The sequence below is a fragment of the Argopecten irradians genome, chromosome 3 (assembly GCF_041381155.1).
Source record: "Argopecten irradians isolate NY chromosome 3, Ai_NY, whole genome shotgun sequence".
NCBI lineage: Eukaryota > Metazoa > Mollusca > Bivalvia > Pectinida > Pectinidae > Argopecten > Argopecten irradians.
Window position 1 is genome coordinate 70765108 of NC_091136.1, and position 22256 is coordinate 70787363.

At 34.5% G+C, this 22256-nt stretch overlaps 1 protein-coding gene across 1 annotated transcript in view; it reads left to right on the top strand.

Annotated features, from left to right (window-relative positions):
* LOC138319850 (uncharacterized) overlaps positions 1 to 22256 on the top strand; it is a 272074-nt gene that overhangs the window by 229398 nt on the left and 20420 nt on the right. Inside the window, exon 27 of the mRNA XM_069262980.1 lies at positions 18444 to 18583. Within this exon, the coding sequence (XP_069119081.1) occupies positions 18444 to 18583 (140 nt within the window). The remainder of the gene's footprint in view (positions 1 to 18443; positions 18584 to 22256) is intronic.

Below are 22256 nucleotides of genomic sequence, written 5' to 3' on the forward strand. Positions count from 1 at the left end.
ATTGTGACCTGGCTATATATGTGTAGTATCAACAACTCTATCCCTTACTAATGTACCATGTTTGTAGGGTATCAAATGAAGTATTGTGACCTGGCTATATATGTGTAGTATCAACAACTCTATCCCTTACTAATGTACCATGTTTGTAGGGTATCAAATGAAGAATTGTGACCTGGCTATATATGTGTAGTATCAACAACTCTATCCCTTACTAATGTACCATGTTTGTAGGGTATCAAATGAAGTATTGTGACCTGGCTATATATGTGTAGTATCAACAACTCTATCCCTTACTAATGTACCATGTTTGTAGGGTATCAAATGAAGTATTGTGACCTGGCTATATATGTGTAGTATCTACAGCTCTATCCCTTACTAATGTACCATGTTTGTAGGGTATCAAATGAAGTATTGTGACCTGGCTATATATGTGTAGTATCAACAACTCTATCCCTTACTAATGTACCATGTTTGTAGGGTATCAAATGAAGTATTGTGACCTGGCTATATATGTGTAGTATCTACAGCTCTATCCCTTACTAATGTACCATGTTTGTAGGGTATCAAATGAAGTATTGTGACCTGGCTATATATGTGTAGTATCTACAACTCTATCCCTTACTAATGTACCATGTTTGTAGGGTATCAAATGAAGAATTGTGACCTGGCTATATATGTGTAGTATCAACAACTCTATCCCTTACTAATGTACCATGTTTGTAGGGTATCAAATGAAGAATTGTGACCTGGCTATATATATGTGTAGTATCAACAACTCTATCCCTTACTAATGTACCATGTTTGTAGGGTATCAAATGAAGTATTGTGACCTGGCTATTATGTGTAGTATCACACTCTATCCCTTACTAATGTACCATGTTTGTAGGGTATCAAATGAAGTATTGTGACCTGGCTATGTATGTGTAGTATCTACAGCTCTATCCCTTACTAATGTACCATGTTTGTAGGGTATCAAATGAAGTATTGTGACCTGGCTATATATGTGTAGTATCTACACTCTATCCCTTACTAATGTACCATGTTTGTAGGGTATCAAATGAAGAATTGTGACCTGGCTATATATGTGTAGTATCTACAACTCTATCCCTTACTAATGTACCATGTTTGTAGGGTATCAAATGAAGTATTGTGACCTGGCTATATATGTGTAGTATCTACAACTCTATCCCTTACTAATGTACCATGTTTGTAGGGTATCAAATGAAGTATTGTGACCTGGCTATATATGTGTAGTATCTACAACTCTATCCCTTACTAATGTACCATGTTTGTAGGGTATCAAATGAAGTATTGTGACCTGGCTATATATGTGTAGTATCAACAACTCTATCCCTTACTAATGTACCATGTTTGTAGGGTATCAAATGAAGTATTGTGACCTGGCTATATATGTGTAGTATCTACAACTCTATCCCTTACTAATGTACCATGTTTGTAGGGTAAATGAAGTATTGTGACCTGGCTATATATGTGTAGTATCAACAACTCTATCCCTTACTAATGTACCATGTTTGTAGGGTATCAAATGAAGTATTGTGACCTGGCTATATATGTGTAGTATCTACAACTCTATCCCTTACTAATGTACCATGTTTGTAGGGTATCAAATGAAGTATTGTGACCTGGCTATGTATGTGTAGTATCAACAGCTCTATCCCTTACTAATGTACCATGTTTGTAGGGTATCAAATGAAGTATTGTGACCTGGCTATGTATGTGTAGTATCAACAACTCTATCCCTTACTAATGTACCATGTTTGTAGGGTATCAAATGAAGTATTGTGACCTGGCTATATATGTGTAGTATCAACAACTCTATCCCTTACTAATGTACCATGTTTGTAGGGTATCAAATGAAGTATTGTGACCTGGCTATATATGTGTAGTATCAACAACTCTATCCCTTACTAATGTACCATGTTTGTAGGGTATGAAATGAAGTATTGTGACCTGGCTATATATGTGTAGTATCTACAACTCTATCCCTTACTAATGTACCATGTTTGTAGGGTATCAAATGAAGTATTGTGACCAATTAACAGTTACATTAGTAGAGAGGTGGTAATGCTGTATTACAACAGACACCCTGTTAACTATCAGTAGTTACACAAGTAATTCAATTACAAATCTTGGTTTGGATCCTAAATGTCAAGTAATCCCTTCCTTCTAGATATAGAATAAAGTGTTTTAACTTTGTGTATACTGGCAATAATTGATGACAAAATTCCAGGTCTTTGTGGTCAATCTGTTGGATTTGATATAGTGCCAATACTACCATTGTGAGATGTGAATGAGATTGTTGTTTATGTAGGTATAGAGTATGTGTGTCGGTAACATTAGTGTGCTTTACCTATGTATTACTAGGAATGACATTGAGGTGTACTGTAGTTAAGTGACATGAATGATGGGCCCTACAGCAGAGGTAGTACAATCCCTGTTATCAATGACATCATGTATTGATTTCTGAATCATTTCTATTGTGACCCATGTTTTCATAACAGCAGTTGTATTACATAACCCAATGTTTTCACTTGATACAAGACAGAACTACTGGAGCCTGAACAGCACTGGCTGATACTCATTTATTGAATGTATTGAATTCCAGAAAACACAAATACACAACTACAGGATCGAATGAACACCCTGAATGCATGTAGAAATTCTTATTACCTTCACTAGGTAGGGCCTAGCATAAAATATCATTACACGGTTTGCATATTTAGCTGGAGCTAAAATGTTGATTTCACCATTGACATATGTTAGCATAGAGCTAATGGTGCTGATTCCATTGTTAACCTGTAGATTTCACCATTGACATATGTTAGGATAGAGCTAATGATGCTGATTCCATTGTTAACCTGTAGATTTCACCATTGACATATGTTAGGATAGAGCTAATGGTGCTGATTCCATCGTTAACCTGTAGATTTCACCATTGACATGTGTTAGGATAGAGCTAATGGTGCTGATTCCATTGTTAACCTGTAGATTTCTCCATTGACATATGTTAGGATAGAGCTAATGATGCTGATTCAATCGTTAACCTGTAGATTTCACCATTGACATATGTTAGGATAGAGCTAATGGTGCTGATTCCATTGTTAACCTGTAGATTTCACCATTGACATATGTTAGGATACAGCTAATGGTGCTGATTCCATTGTTAACCTGTAGATTTCACCATTGACATATGTTAGGATAGAGCTAATGGTGCTGATTCCATTGTTAACCTGTAGATTTCACCATTGACATATGTTAGGATAGAGCTAATGGTGCTGATTCCATCGTTAACCTGTAGATTTCACCATTGACATATGTCAGGATAGAGCTAATGGTGCTGATTCCATAGATAACGTGTAGATTTCACCATTGACATATGTTAGGATAGAGCTAATGGTGCTGATTCCATCGTTAACCTGTAGATTTCACCATTGACATATGTTAGGATAGAGCTAATGGTGCTGATTCCATTGTTAACCTGTAGATTTTACCATTGACATATGTTAGGATAGAGCTAATGATGCTGATTCCATTGTTAACCTGTAGATTTTACCATTGACATGTGTTAGGATAGAGCTTATGGTGCTGATTCCATTGTTAACCTGTAGATTTCACCATTGACATATGTTAGGATAGAGCTAATGGTGCTGATTCCATTGTTAACCTGTAGATTTCACCATTGACATATGTTAGGATAGAGCTAATGGTGCTGATTCCATTGTTAACCTGTAGATTTCACCATTGACATATGTTAGGATAGAGCTAATGGTGCTGATTCCATTGTTAACCTGTAGATTTCACCATTGACATATGTTAGGATAGAGCTAATGGTGCTGATTCCATAGTTAACCTGTAGATTTCACCATTGACATATGTTAGGATACAGCTAATGGTGCTGATTCCATTGTTAACCTGTAGATTTCACCATTGACATATATTAGGATAGAGCTATAATGGTGCTGATTCCATAGATAACGTGTAGATTTCACCGTTGACATATGTTAGGATAGAGCTAATGATGCTGTTACCATAGTTAACCTGTAGATTTCACCATTGACATATGTTAGGATAGAGCTAATGGTGCTGATACCATTGTTAACCTGTAGATTTCACCATTGACATATGTTAGGATAGAGCTAATGGTGCTGATTCCATTGTTAACCTGTAGATTTCACCATTGACATATGTTAGGATAGAGCTAATGGTGCTGATTCCATCGTTAACCTGTAGATTTCACCGTTGACATGTGTTAGGATAGAGCTAATGATGCTGATTCCATTGTTAACCTGTAGATTTCACCATTGACATATGTTAGGATAGAGCTAATGGTGCTGATACCATTGTTAACCTGTAGATTTCACCATTGACATATGTTAGGATAGAGCTAATGGTGCTGATTCCATTGTTAACCTGTAGATTTCACCATTGACATATGTTAGGATAGAGCTAATGGTGCTGATTCCATTGTTAACCTGTAGATTTCTCCATTGACATATGTTAGGATAGAGCTAATGGTGCTGATTCCATCGTTAACCTGTAGATTTCACCATTGACATATGTTAGGATAGAGCTATAATGGTGCTGATTCCATTGTTAACCTGTAAATTTCACCATTGACATATGTTAGGATAGAGCTAATGGTGCTGATTCCATTGTTAACCTGTAGATTTTACCATTGACATATGTTAGGATAGAGCTAATGGTGCTGATTCCATTGTTAACCTGTAGATTTCACCATTGACATATGTTAGGATAGAGCTAATGGTGCTGATTCCATTGTTAACCTGTAGATTTCACCATTGACATATGTTAGGATAGAGCTAATGGTGCTGATTCCATTGTTAACCTGTAGATTTCACCATTGACATATGTTAGGATAGAGCTAATGATGCTGATTCCATCGTTAACCTGTAGATTTCACCATTGACATATGTAAGGATAGAGCTAATGGTGCTGATTCCATTGTTAACCTGTAGATTTCACCATTGACATGTGTTAGGATAGAGCTAATGATGCTGATTCCATCGTTAACCTGTAGATTTCACCATTGACATGTGTTAGGATAGAGCTAATGGTGCTGATTCCATTGTTAACCTGTAGATTTCACCATTGACATGTGTTAGGATAGAGCTAATGGTGCTGATTCCATTGTTAACCTGTAAATTTCACCATTGACATATGTTAGGATAGAGCTAATGGTGCTGATTCCATCGTTAACCTGTAGATTTCACCATTGACATGTGTTAGGATAGAGCTAATGGTGCTGATTCCATTGTTAACCTGTAGATTTCTCCATTGACATATGTTAGGATAGAGCTAATGGTGCTGATTCCATTGTTAACCTGTAGATTTCTCCATTGACATATGTTAGGATAGAGCTAATGGTGCTGATTCCATTGTTAACCTGTAGATTTCACCATTGACATATGTTAGGATAGAGCTAATGGTGCTGATTCCATAGTTAACCTGTAGATTTCACCATTGACATATGTTAGGATAGAGCTAATGGTGCTGATTCCATTGTTAACCTGTAGATTTCACCATTGACATATGTTAGGATAGAGCTAATGGTGCTGATTCCATTGTTAACCTTTAGATTTCACCATTGACATATGTTAGGATAGAGCTAATGGTGCTGATTCCATTGTTAACCTGTAGATTTCACCATTGACATATGTGAGGATAGAGCTAATGGTGCTGATTCCATTGTTAACCTGTAGATTTCTCCATTGACATATGTTAGGATAGAGCTAATGATGCTGATTCCATTGTTAACCTGTAGATTTCACCATTGACATATGTTAGGATACAGCTAATGATGCTGATTCCATTGTTAACCTGTAGATTTCACCATTGACATGTGTTAGGATAGAGCTAATGGTGCTGATTCCATTGTTAACCTGTAGATTTCACCATTGACATATGTTAGGATAGAGCTATAATGGTGCTGATTCCATTGTTAACCTGTAGATTTCACCATTGACATATGTTAGGATAGAGCTATAATGGTGCTGATTCCATTGTTAACCTGTAAATTTCACCATTGACATATGTTAGGATAGAGCTAATGGTGCTGATTCCATTGTTAACCTGTAGATTTCACCATTGACATATGTTAGGATAGAGCTAATGGTGCTGATTCCATTGTTAACCTGTAGATTTCACCATTGACATATGTTAGGATAGAGCTAATGATGCTGATTCCATCGTTAACCTGTAAATTTCACCATTGACATGTGTTAGGATAGAGCTAATGGTGCTGATTCCATCGTTAACCTGTAGATTTCACCATTGACATGTGTTAGGATAGAGCTAATGGTGCTGATTCCATCGTTAACCTGTAGATTTCACCATTGACATATGTTAGGATAGAGCTAATGGTGCTGATTCCATCGTTAACCTGTAGATTTCACCATTGACATGTGTTAGGATAGAGCTAATGGTGCTGATTCCATTGTTAACCTGTAAATTTCACCATTGACATATGTTAGGATAGAGCTAATGGTGCTGATTCCATCGTTAACCTGTAGATTTCACCATTGACATGTGTTAGGATAGAGCTAATGGTGCTGATTCCATTGTTAACCTGTAGATTTCTCCATTGACATATGTTAGGATAGAGCTAATGGTGCTGATTCCATTGTTAACCTGTAGATTTCTCCATTGACATATGTTAGGATAGAGCTAATGGTGCTGATTCCATTGTTAACCTGTAGATTTCACCATTGACATATGTTAGGATAGAGCTAATGGTGCTGATTCCATTGTTAACCTGTAGATTTCACCATTGACATATGTTAGGATAGAGCTAATGATGCTGATTCCATCGTTAACCTGTAGATTTCACCATTGACATATGTAAGGATAGAGCTAATGGTGCTGATTCCATTGTTAACCTGTAGATTTCACCATTGACATGTGTTAGGATAGAGCTAATGATGCTGATTCCATCGTTAACCTGTAGATTTCACCATTGACATGTGTTAGGATAGAGCTAATGGTGCTGATTCCATCGTTAACCTGTAGATTTCACCATTGACATGTGTTAGGATAGAGCTAATGGTGCTGATTCCATTGTTAACCTGTAAATTTCACCATTGACATATGTTAGGATAGAGCTAATGGTGCTGATTCCATCGTTAACCTGTAGATTTCACCATTGACATGTGTTAGGATAGAGCTAATGGTGCTGATTCCATTGTTAACCTGTAGATTTCTCCATTGACATATGTTAGGATAGAGCTAATGGTGCTGATTCCATTGTTAACCTGTAGATTTCTCCATTGACATATGTTAGGATAGAGCTAATGGTGCTGATTCCATTGTTAACCTGTAGATTTCACCATTGACATATGTTAGGATAGAGCTAATGGTGCTGATTCCATTGTTAACCTGTAGATTTCACCATTGACATATGTTAGGATAGAGCTAATGGTGCTGATTCCATTGTTAACCTGTAGATTTCACCATTGACATATGTTAGGATAGAGCTAATGGTGCTGATTCCATTGTTAACCTGTAGATTTCACCATTGACATATGTTAGGATAGAGCTAATGGTGCTGATTCCATTGTTAACCTGTAGATTTCACCATTGACATATGTGAGGATAGAGCTAATGGTGCTGATTCCATTGTTAACCTGTAGATTTCTCCATTGACATATGTTAGGATAGAGCTAATGATGCTGATTCCATTGTTAACCTGTAGATTTCACCATTGACATATGTTAGGATACAGCTAATGATGCTGATTCCATTGTTAACCTGTAGATTTCACCATTGACATGTGTGTTAGGATAGAGCTAATGGTGCTGATTCCATTGTTAACCTGTAGATTTCACCATTGACATATGTTAGGATAGAGCTATAATGGTGCTGATTCCATTGTTAACCTGTAGATTTCACCATTGACATATGTTAGGATAGAGCTATAATGGTGCTGATTCCATTGTTAACCTGTAAATTTCACCATTGACATATGTTAGGATAGAGCTAATGGTGCTGATTCCATTGTTAACCTGTAGATTTCACCATTGACATATGTTAGGATAGAGCTAATGGTGCTGATTCCATTGTTAACCTGTAGATTTCACCATTGACATATGTTAGGATAGAGCTAATGATGCTGATTCCATCGTTAACCTGTAAATTTCACCATTGACATGTGTTAGGATAGAGCTAATGGTGCTGATTCCATCGTTAACCTGTAGATTTCACCATTGACATGTGTTAGGATAGAGCTAATGGTGCTGATTCCATCGTTAACCTGTAGATTTCACCATTGACATATGTTAGGATAGAGCTAATGGTGCTGATTCCATCGTTAACCTGTAGATTTCACCATTGACATGTGTTAGGATAGAGCTAATGGTGCTGATTCCATTGTTAACCTGTAAATTTCACCATTGACATATGTTAGGATAGAGCTAATGGTGCTGATTCCATCGTTAACCTGTAGATTTCACCATTGACATGTGTTAGGATAGAGCTAATGGTGCTGATTCCATTGTTAACCTGTAGATTTCTCCATTGACATATGTTAGGATAGAGCTAATGGTGCTGATTCCATTGTTAACCTGTAGATTTCTCCATTGACATATGTTAGGATAGAGCTAATGGTGCTGATTCCATTGTTAACCTGTAGATTTCACCATTGACATATGTTAGGATAGAGCTAATGGTGCTGATTCCATTGTTAACCTGTAGATTTCACCATTGACATATGTTAGGATAGAGCTAATGATGCTGATTCCATCGTTAACCTGTAGATTTCACCATTGACATATGTAAGGATAGAGCTAATGGTGCTGATTCCATTGTTAACCTGTAGATTTCACCATTGACATGTGTTAGGATAGAGCTAATGATGCTGATTCCATCGTTAACCTGTAGATTTCACCATTGACATGTGTTAGGATAGAGCTAATGGTGCTGATTCCATCGTTAACCTGTAGATTTCACCATTGACATGTGTTAGGATAGAGCTAATGGTGCTGATTCCATTGTTAACCTGTAAATTTCACCATTGACATATGTTAGGATAGAGCTAATGGTGCTGATTCCATCGTTAACCTGTAGATTTCACCATTGACATGTGTTAGGATAGAGCTAATGGTGCTGATTCCATTGTTAACCTGTAGATTTCTCCATTGACATATGTTAGGATAGAGCTAATGGTGCTGATTCCATTGTTAACCTGTAGATTTCTCCATTGACATATGTTAGGATAGAGCTAATGGTGCTGATTCCATTGTTAACCTGTAGATTTCACCATTGACATATGTTAGGATAGAGCTAATGGTGCTGATTCCATAGTTAACCTGTAGATTTCACCATTGACATATGTTAGGATAGAGCTAATGGTGCTGATTCCATTGTTAACCTGTAGATTTCACCATTGACATATGTTAGGATAGAGCTAATGGTGCTGATTCCATTGTTAACCTGTAGATTTCACCATTGACATATGTTAGGATAGAGCTAATGGTGCTGATTCCATTGTTAACCTGTAGATTTCACCATTGACATATGTGAGGATAGAGCTAATGGTGCTGATTCCATTGTTAACCTGTAGATTTCTCCATTGACATATGTTAGGATAGAGCTAATGATGCTGATTCCATTGTTAACCTGTAGATTTCACCATTGACATATGTTAGGATACAGCTAATGATGCTGATTCCATTGTTAACCTGTAGATTTCACCATTGACATGTGTTAGGATAGAGCTAATGGTGCTGATTCCATTGTTAACCTGTAGATTTCACCATTGACATATGTTAGGATAGAGCTATAATGGTGCTGATTCCATTGTTAACCTGTAGATTTCACCATTGACATATGTTAGGATAGAGCTATAATGGTGCTGATTCCATTGTTAACCTGTAAATTTCACCATTGACATATGTTAGGATAGAGCTAATGGTGCTGATTCCATTGTTAACCTGTAGATTTCACCATTGACATATGTTAGGATAGAGCTAATGGTGCTGATTCCATTGTTAACCTGTAGATTTCACCATTGACATATGTTAGGATAGAGCTAATGATGCTGATTCCATCGTTAACCTGTAAATTTCACCATTGACATGTGTTAGGATAGAGCTAATGGTGCTGATTCCATCGTTAACCTGTAGATTTCACCATTGACATGTGTTAGGATAGAGCTAATGGTGCTGATTCCATCGTTAACCTGTAGATTTCACCATTGACATATGTTAGGATAGAGCTAATGGTGCTGATTCCATCGTTAACCTGTAGATTTCACCATTGACATGTGTTAGGATAGAGCTAATGGTGCTGATTCCATTGTTAACCTGTAAATTTCACCATTGACATATGTTAGGATAGAGCTAATGGTGCTGATTCCATCGTTAACCTGTAGATTTCACCATTGACATGTGTTAGGATAGAGCTAATGGTGCTGATTCCATTGTTAACCTGTAGATTTCTCCATTGACATATGTTAGGATAGAGCTAATGGTGCTGATTCCATTGTTAACCTGTAGATTTCTCCATTGACATATGTTAGGATAGAGCTAATGGTGCTGATTCCATTGTTAACCTGTAGATTTCACCATTGACATATGTTAGGATAGAGCTAATGGTGCTGATTCCATTGTTAACCTGTAGATTTCACCATTGACATATGTTAGGATAGAGCTAATGGTGCTGATTCCATTGTTAACCTGTAGATTTCTCCATTGACATATGTTAGGATAGAGCTAATGGTGCTGATTCCATTGTTAACCTGTAGATTTCACCATTGACATGTGTTAGGATAGAGCTAATGATGCTGATTCCATTGTTAACCTGTAGATTTCACCATTGACATATGTTAGGATAGAGCTAATGATGCTGATTCCATTGTTAACCTGTAGATTTCTCCATTGACATATGTTAGGATAGAGCTAATGGTGCTGATTCCATTGTTAACCTGTAGATTTCACCATTGACATATGTTAGGATAGAGCTAATGGTGCTGATTCCATTGTTAACCTGTAGATTTCACCATTGACATATGTTAGGATAGAGCTAATGATGCTGATTCCATTGTTAACCTGTAGATTTTACCATTGACATATGTTAGGATAGAGCTAATGGTGCTGATTCCATTGTTAACCTGTAGATTTCACCATTGACATATGTTAGGATAGAGCTAATGATGCTGATTCCATTGTTAACCTGTAGATTTCACCATTGACATATGTTAGGATAGAGCTAATGGTGCTGATTCCATTGTTAACCTGTAGATTTCACCAGTGACATATATTAGGATAGAGCTAATGGTTCTGATTCCATAGTTAACGTTAGATAACAACCCTTATTAGCTCACCATGCCTTAAGGGCAGGTGAGCTAATGTCATTGTGCGGTGTCCGTCCATCCGTCTGTCCGTTCATCAACATTTCCTTTAAATCGCTGTTTACTGTTAAGAGATGGATATAATATGTTGGTCTTACTGCTAAGAGATGGATATAATATGTTGATCTTACTGTTAAGAGATGGATATAATAATATGTTGATCTTACTGCTAAGAGGTTGATATAATATGTTGGTCTTACTGCTAAGAGGTTGATATAATATGTTGATCTTACTGGTAAGAGATGGATATAATATGTTGGTCTTACTGCTAAGAGATGGATATAATATGTTGATTTTACTGCTAAGAGATGGATATAATATGTTGGTCTTACTGCTAAGAGGTTGATATAATATGTTGGTCTTACTGCTATGAGGTTGATATAATATGTTGATCTTACTGGTAAGAGATGGATATAATATGTTGGTCTTACTGCTAAGAGGTTGATATAATATGTTGATCTTACTGGTAAGAGATGGATATAATATGTTGGTCTTACTGCTAAGAGATGGATATAATATGTTGATCTTACTGCTAAGAGGTTGATATAATATGTTGATCTTACTGCTAAGAGATGGATATAATATGTTGGTCTTACTGCTAAGAGATGGATATGTTGATCTTATAAGAGATGGATATAATATGTTGGTCTTACTGCTAAGAGATGGATATAATATGTTGGTCTTACTGTTAAGAGATGGATATAATAATATGTTGGTCTTACTGCTAAGAGGTTGATATAATATGTTGGTCTTACTGCTAAGAGATGGATATAATAATATGTTGGTCTTACTGCTAAGAGATGGATATAATATGTTGGTCTTACTGTTAAGAGATGGATATAATAATATGTTGATCTTACTGCTAAGAGGTAAGAGTCTTACTGCTGGATATAATATGTTGGTCTTACTGCTAAGAGATGGATAAATTTGTTGATCTTACTGCTAAGAGATGGATATAATATGTTGGTCTTACTGCTAAGAGATGGATATAATATGTTGGTCTTACTGCTAAGAGATGGATATAATATGTTGGTCTTACTGCTAAGAGATGGATATATAATATGTTGATCTTACTGCTAAGAGATGGATATAATATGTTGGTCTTACTGCTAAGAGATGGATATATAATATGTTGATCTTACTGCTAAGAGATGGATATAATATGTTGGTCTTACTGCTAAGAGATGGATATAATATGTTGGTCTTACTGCTAAGAGTTGATATAATATGTTGGTCTTACTGCTAAGAGATGGATATAATATGTTGGTCTTACTGCTAAGAGATGGATATAATATGTTGGTCTTACTGCTAAGAGATGGATATAATATGTTGGTCTTACTGCTAAGAGATGGATATAATATGTTGGTCTTACTGCTAAGAGAGATGATATAATATGTTGGTCTTACTGCTAAGAGATGGATATAATATGTTGATCTTACTGGTAAGAGATGGATATAATATGTTGATCTTACTGTTAAGAGATGGATATAATATGTTGGTCTTACTGCTAAGAGATGGATATAATATGTTGGTCTTACTGTTAAGAGATGGATATAATAATATGTTGGTCTTACTGCTAAGAGATGGATATAATATGTTGATCTTACTGCTAAGAGATGGATATAATATGTTGGTCTTACTGCTAAGAGGTTGATATAATATGTTGGTCTTACTGCTAAGAGGATGGATATAATATGTTGGTCTTACTGTTAAGAGATGGATATAATATGTTGGTCTTACTGCTAAGAGATGGATATAATATGTTGGTCTTACTGCTAAGAGATGGATATAATATGTTGGTCTTACTGCTAAGAGGTTGATATAATATGTTGGTCTTACTGCTAAGAGGTTGATATAATATGTTGGTCTTACTGCTAAGAGATGGATATAATATGTTGGTCTTACTGCTAAGAGAGATGGATATAATATGTTGGTCTTACTGCTAAGAGATGGATATAATATGTTGGTCTTACTGCTAAGAGATGATATAATATGTTGGTCTTACTGCTAAGAGGTTGTATATAATATGTTGATCTTACTGCTAAGAGGTTGATATAATATGTTGATCTTACTGCTAAGAGATGATATAATATGTTGGTCTTACTGCTAAGAGATGGATATAATATGTTGGTCTTACTGCTAAGAGGTGATATAATATGTTGATCTTACTGCTAATATGTTGTCTTACTGCTAAGAGATGATATAATATGTTGGTCTTACTGCTAAGAGATGGATATAATAATATGTTGGTCTTACTGCTAAGAGGTTGATATAATATGTTGGTCTTACTGCTAAGAGATGGATATAATATGTTGGTCTTACTGCTAAGAGATGGATATAATATGTTGGTCTTACTGCTAAGAGATGGATATAATATGTTGGTCTTACTGCTAAGAGGTTGATATAATATGTTGGTCTTACTGCTAAGAGGTTGATATATATTGTTTACTGCTGTTGATATAATATGTTGATCTTACTGCTAAGAGGTTGATATAATATGTTGGTCTTACTGCTAAGAGGTTGATATAATATGTTGATCTTACTGTTAAGAGGTTGATATAATATGTTGGTCTTACTGCTAAGAGATGGATATAATGTGTTGGTCTTACTGCTAAGAGGTTGATATCATATGTTGGTCTTACTGCTAAGAGATGGATATAATATGTTGGTCTTACTGCTAAGAGATGGATATAATAATATGTTGGTCTTACTGCTAAGAGGTTGATATAATATGTTGGTCTTACTGCTAAGAGGTTGATATAATATGTTGGTCTTACTGCTAAGAGGTTGATATAATATGTTGGTCTTACTGCTAAGAGGTTGATATAATATGTTGGTCTTACTGCTAAGAGGTTGATATAATATGTTGGTCTTACTGCTAAGAGATTGATATAATATGTTGGTCTTACTGCTAAGAGATGGATATAATATGTTGGTCTTACTGCTAAGAGATGGATATAATAATATGTTGGTCTTACTGCTAAGAGGTTGATATAATATGTTGGTCTTACTGCTAAGAGATGGATATAATATGTTGGTCTTACTGCTAAGAGGTTGATATCATATGTTGGTCTTACTGCTAAGAGATGGATATAATATGTTGGTCTTACTGCTAAGAGATGGATATAATAATATGTTGGTCTTACTGCTAAGAGGTTGATATAATATGTTGGTCTTACTGCTAAGAGGTTGATATAATATGTTGGTCTTACTGCTAAGAGGTTGATATAATATGTTGGTCTTACTGCTAAGAGGTTGATATAATATGTTGGTCTTACTGCTAAGAGGTTAATATAATATGTTGGTCTTACTGCTAAGAGGTTGATATCATATGTTGGTCTTACTGCTAAGAGATGGATATAATATGTTGGTCTTACTGCTAAGAGATGGATATAATATGTTGGTCTTACTGCTAAGAGATGGATATAATATGTTGGTCTTACTGCTAAGAGGTTGATATAATATGTTGATCTTACTGCTAAGATTGATATAATATGTTGGTCTTACTGCTAAGAGGTTAATATAATATGTTGGTCTTACTGCTAAGAGGTTGATATCATATGTTGGTCTTACTGCTAAGAGATGGATATAATATGTTGGTCTTACTGCTAAGAGGTTGATATAATATGTTGATCTTACTGCTAAGGTTGATATAATATGTTGATCTTACTGTTAAGAGGTTGATATAATATGTTTGTCTTACTGCTAAGAGATGGATATAATATGTTGGTCTTACTGCTAAGAGATGGATATAATATGTTGATCTTACTGCTAAGAGATGGATATAATATGTTGGTCTTACTGCTAAGAGGTTGATATAATATGTTGGTCTTACTGCTAAGAGGTTGATATAATATGTTGGTCTTACTGTTAAGAGATGGATATAATAATATGTTGGTCTTACTGCTAAGAGATGGATATAATATGTTGGTCTTACTGCTAAGAGATGGATATAATATGTTGATCTTACTGTTAAGAGATGGATATAATAATATGTTGATCTTACTGCTAAGAGGTTGATATAATATGTTGGTCTTACTGCTAAGAGGTTGATATAATATGTTGGTCTTACTGCTAAGAGATGGATATAATATGTTGGTCTTACTGCTAAGAGGTTGATATAATATGTTGGTCTTACTGCTAAGAGATGGATATAATATGTTGGTCTTACTGCTAAGAGATGGATATAATAATATGTTGATCTTACTGCTAAGAGATGGATATAATAATATGTTGGTCTTACTGCTAAGAGATGGATATAATATGTTGGTCTTACTGCTAAGAGGTTGATATAATATGTTGGTCTTACTGCTAAGAGGTTGATATAATATGTTGGTCTTACTGCTAAGAGATGGATATAATATGTTGGTCTTACTGCTAAGAGATGGATATTATATGTTGGTCTTACTGCTAAGAGGTTGATATAATATGTTGATCTTACTGCTAAGAGATGGATATAATATGTTGATCTTACTGTTAAGAGATGGATATAATATGTTAGTCTTACTGCTAAGAGATGGATATAATTTGTTGATCTTACTGGTAAGAGGTTGATATAATATGTTGGTCTTACTGCTAAGAGATGGATATAATATGTTGGTCTTACTGCTAAGAGGTTGATATCATATGTTGGTCTTACTGCTAAGAGATGGATATAATATGTTGGTCTTACTGCTAAGAGATGGATATAATATGTTGATCTTACTGTTAAGAGATGGATATAATAATATGTTGGTCTTACTGCTAAGAGATGGATATAATATGTTGGTCTTACTGCTAAGAGATGGATATAATATGTTGATCTTACTGTAAAGAGATGGATATAATAATATGTTGGTCTTACTGCTAAGAGATGGATATAATATGTTGGTCTTACTGCTAAGAGGTTGATATAATATGTTGGTCTTACTGCTAAGAGGTTGATATAATATGTTGGTCTTACTGTTAAGAGATGGATATAATATGTTGGTCTTACTGCTAAGAGATGGATATAATATGTTGGTCTTACTGCTAAGAGGTTGATATAATATGTTGGTCTTACTGCTAAGAGATGGATATAATATGTTGGTCTTACTGCTTAGAGGTTGATATAATATGTTGGTCTTACTGTTAAGAGATGGATATAATATGTTGGTCTTACTGCTAAGAGATGGATATTATATGTTGATCTTACTGCTAAGAGATGGATATTATATGTTGGTCTTACTGCTAAGAGGTTGATATAATATGTTGGTCTTACTGCTAAGAGATGGATATAATAATATGTTGGTCTTACTGCTAAGAGGTTGATATAATATGTTGGTCTTACTGCTAAGAGATGGATATTATATGTTGGTCTTACTGCTTAGAGGTTGATATAATATGTTGGTCTTACTGCTAAGAGATGGATATAATAATATGTTGGTCTTACTGCTAAGAGGTTGATATAATATGTTGGTCTTACTGCTAAGAGATGGATATAATATGTTGGTTTTACTGCTAAGAGGTTGATATAATATGTTGGTCTTACTGCTAAGAGATGGATATAATATGTTGGTCTTACTGCTAAGAGATGGATATAATATGTTGGTCTTACTGCTAAGAGGTTGATATAATATGTTGGTTTTACTGCTAAGAGGTTGATATAATATGTTGATCTTACTGCTAAGAGGTTGATATCATATGTTGGTCTTACTGCTAAGAGGTTGATATAATATGTTGATCTTACTGTTAAGAGGTTGATATAATATGTTGATCTTACTGTTAAGAGGTTGATATAATATGTTGGTCTTACTGCTAAGAGATGGATATAATATGTTGGTCTTACTGCTAAGAGGTTGATATCATATGTTGGTCTTACTGCTAAGAGATGGATATAATATGTTGGTCTTACTGCTAAGAGATGGATATAATAATATGTTGGTCTTACTGCTAAGAGGTTGATATAATATGTTGGTCTTACTGCTAAGAGGTTGATATAATATGTTGGTCTTACTGCTAAGAGGTTGATATAATATGTTGGTCTTACTGCTAAGAGGTTGATATAATATGTTGGTCTTACTGCTAAGAGATGGATATAATATGTTGGTCTTACTGCTAAGAGGTTAATATAATATGTTGGTCTTACTGCTAAGAGATGGATATAATATGTTGGTCTTACTGCTAAGAGATGGATATAATATGTTGGTCTTACTGCTAAGAGATGGATATAATATGTTGGTCTTACTGCTAAGAGATGGATATAATATGTTGGTCTTACTGGTAAGAGATGGATATAATATGTTGGTCTTACTGCTAAGAGATGGATATAATATGTTGGTCTTACTGCTAAGAGATGGATATAATATGTTGGTCTTACTGCTAAGAGATGGATATAATATGTTGGTCTTACTGCTAAGAGATGGATATAATATGTTGGTCTTACTGCTAAGAGGTTGATATAATATGTTGATCTTACTGCTAAGAGGTTGATATAATATGTTGATCTTACTGCTAAGAGGTTGATATAATATGTTGATCTTACTGCTAAGAGATGGATATAATATGTTGGTCTTACTGCTAAGAGGTTGATATAATATGTTGGTCTTACTGTTAAGAGATGGATATAATATGTTGGTCTTACTGCTAAGAGGTTGATATAATATGTTGGTCTTACTGCTAAGAGATGGATATAATATGTTGGTCTTACTGCTAAGAGATGGATATAATATGTTGGTCTTACTGCTAAGAGGTTGATATAATATGTTGGTCTTACTGATAAGAGGTTGATATAATATGTTGGTTTTACTGCTAAGAGATGGATATAATATGTTGGTCTTACTGCTAAGAGATGGATATAATAATATGTTGATCTTACTGCTAAGAGATGGATATAATATGTTGGTCTTACTGTTAAGGGATGGATATAATATGTTGATCTTACTGCTAAGAGATGGATATAATATGTTGGTCTTACTGCTAAGAGATGGTTATAATATGTTGATCTTACTGCTAAGAGATGGATATAATATGTTGATCTTACTGTAAAGAGATGGAAGTATTATGTTGATCTTAATATCAACCTGTGCATGTTTTTTTTCAGAAGTGCTGGTTCTAATGGTAACCCATCTTTGTCCTCTTCACGGAAGGCAACTCGACACCGTGCCATGATACGTCAAAAGCATCGAGGGGTGGAAGAATCTGATGACTTGAGTCCTGAATCTGGCGACTCGTTTGGTTCTGGTAGGTATTATATATTGCTATACTGAAAGTGACTTTGTTTGGCAGTAACATTCAAAACTGTAACTTAATAAAAGTTTAGAATCTAGAAATGATCAATAGGCTGTAAGAAAACCAATGTTCAGACCTGTTCAAAAGGTAAAGGTCAGATAGAGCTGTACTGCTACATAGGGCAAAGGTCAGATAGAGTTGTACTGCTACAAAGGGTAAAGGTCAGATAGAGCTGTACAAAGAGTAAAGGTCAGATAGAGCTGTACAAAGGGTAAAGGTCATAAAGAGCTGTACAAAGGGTAAAGGTCATATAGAGCTGTACAAAGGGTAGGTCAGCTGTACAAAGGGTAAAGGCCAGATAGAGCTGTACAAAGGGTAAAGGTCAGATAGAGCTGTACAAAGGGTAAAGGTCATATAGAGCTGTACAAAGGGTAAAGGTCATATAGAGCTTGGAAAGGAAGAAATATCAAGTACTTAATAGGGTTAAAAATAGGTACAGCTGAGAAAATGTAAAAAATAATGTTCAGAGAGGCAGGAAATTAAAATCATCAAGAACAAGAGAAAAATGTCTGAGAATTAAGAGAAAAAATGGGAGCACATAAGAGAGATGGATGAAAGCATATAAGTATCTATGAGAAAGCTTTAAGACTATAGATACATAGCAAGTAACCTACAGTACTTTATTGAGTAATCATTGATCACAACTTATCCCAGTGTTGGTATAATGTTGTCTGTGTTAATTGTGTACTGTAAAGCTCTGTCTGTTTTGTGACTCTGTCAGTCTATATCTTGTTTGATTAGTTGGAAGATTATAAATAATCCACAATAATATTATGATACTGATCTCTCCAGTCCTCAAACTGCTGGAATACTGAAAAAGGAGTCTCTTATAAAACACCATTCAGTAATTTACTTACATTGAGAGTCTTATAAAACACCATTCAGTAATTTACTTACATTGAGAGTCTTATAAAACACCATTCAGTAATTTACTTACATTGAGAGTCTCTTATAAAACACCATTCAGTAATTTACTTACATTGAGAGTCTTATAAAACAACATTGAGTAATTTACTAACATTGAATCTTATAAAACACCATTCAGTAATTAACTTACATTGAGGGTCTTATAAAACACCATTCAGTAATTTACTTATATTGAGAGTCTTATAAAACACCATTCAGTAATGTACTTACATTGAGAGTCTCTTATAAAACACCATTCAGTAATTTACTTACATTGAGTCTCTTATAAAACAAAATTCAGTAATTTACTTACATTGAATCTCTTATAAAACACCATTCAGTAATTTACTTACATTGAGAGTCTCTTACAAAACACCATTCAGTAATTTACTTACATTGATAGTCTCTTATAAAACACCATTCAGTAATTTACTTACATTGAGAGTCTTATAAAACACCATTCAGTAATTTACTTACATTGAGAGTCTCTTATAGAACACCATTAAGTAATTTACTTACATTGAGTCTCTTATAAAACAACATTCAGTAATTAACTTACATTGAGAGTCTCTTATAAAACACCATTCAGTAATTTACTTACATTGAGTCTCTTATAAAACACCATTCAGTAATTAACTTACATTGAGAGTCTCTTATAAAACACCATTCAGTAATTGACTTACATTGGAACTCTTACAAAACACCATTCAGTAATTTACTTACATTGAGTCTCTTATAAAACACCATTCAGTAATTTACTTACATTGAATCTTATAAAACACCATTCAGTAATTTACTTACATTGAGTCTCTTACAAAACACCATTCAGTAATTTACTTACATTGAGAGTCTTATCAAATACCATTCAGTAATTTACTTACATTGAGAGTCTTATAAAACACCATTCAGTAATTTACTTACATTGAGAGTCTCTTACAAAACACCATTCAGTAATTTACTTACATTGATAGTCTCTTATAAAACACCATTCAGTAATTAACTTACATTGAGTCTCTTATAAAACACCATTCAGTAATTTACTTACATTGAGAGTCTCTTACAAAACACCATTCAGTAATTTACTTACATTGATAGTCTCTTATAAAACACCATTCAGTAATTAACTTACATTGAGTCTCTTATAAAACACCATTCAGTAATTTACTTACATTGAATCTTATAAAACACCATTCAGTAATTTACTTACATTGATAGTCTCGTATAAAACACCATTCAGTAATTAACTTACATTGAGTCTCTTATAAAACACCATTCAGTAATTTACTTACATTGAGGGTCTTATAAAACACCATTCAGTAATTTACTTATATTGAGAGTCTTATAAAACACCATTCAGTAATTGACTTACATTGAAACTCTTATAAAACACCATTCAGTAATTAACTTACATTGAGTCTCTTATAAAACACCATTCAGTAATTTACTTACATTGAATCTTATAAAACACCATTCAGTAATTTACTTACATTGATAGTCTCGTATAAAACACCATTCAGTAATTAACTTACATTGAGTCTCTTATAAAACACCATTCAGTAATTTACTTACATTGAGGGTCTTATAAAACACCATTCAGTAATTTACTTACATTGATAGTCTCTTATAAAACACCATTCAGTAATTAACTTACATTGAGAGTCTTATAAAACACCATTCAGTAATTTACTTACATTGCAGACGTAATGTGATCTGTTTGGTTATTGAATAATTTGTTATACTGGCAAACTGCCAGAAATAAACTGCCAGAAATTGATTTGGTATCGTCTTTGGGGATTGTGTTGTAACTGTGCTGAACAGTATGTAAAATAGAATTATGGCTTTATAACTGTGTCTTGTATTTTATATGTTGTCTTAATTATCAGGAGTTGTTGGACATTACAAAGACTTCTAATTAACATGTGAGGATTCTCTTCTGTTTAGATGAGAAAGTGTATTGTGTGAAGGAGAATACATTTATAAGTGGCTGAGTTGTTTGACAGACATATTGTATATTGATATGATATTGGTTGATCTATTTAAAAAGACTCTGTTTATATTACCTGTGGGTCGTAGGCAGTCAGCCAGCTAAGCATGATCAGTTTGTATATAGTTTTTGATTTCTGTGGATTTAAATTTTGCTCCTTCAGTACAATTAAGTGTGATTACATGGCTGGATATGCTTGAATGAACTTCCATTATATATGATAATAATCACAAAACCAACGATAACAACCAAGTCTTCACATGCTTTCGACCACAGGAATAACTTAGTGCAGTCCATAAGGTGTATCCAATTACATTGTAACCTCGGATTAACCGTCATGTTGGAATGGAATGACAGTGAAATTGGTGTCAATACAAAGTCAGGATGGAATTATTTAACGTCCAGATAAAGAGACAGTTCCCCTGGACAGTTTATCTATACTATAGGATTTGTTTGAGGCCAAGTAACAATATTTGGCTCAGGAATATGGAGGACTTGTTATGAACTCATGATGTCCTCAACAACACACAGGTATAACTAATAATGCATTGTACTGGTATAGCTCAGTTATGAACAAGTATTTGTGTCATTATTCTGTTTAGGTGTTCATGAGTATTTGTGTCATTACTTTTTTAGGTGTTAATTAATATTGATGTCATTATTTTTTCAGGTTTTATTTATAGATACTTCTGTCCTAATTGTTTTGAAGTCTCCTAGGTATGATTCAGGTTTTGT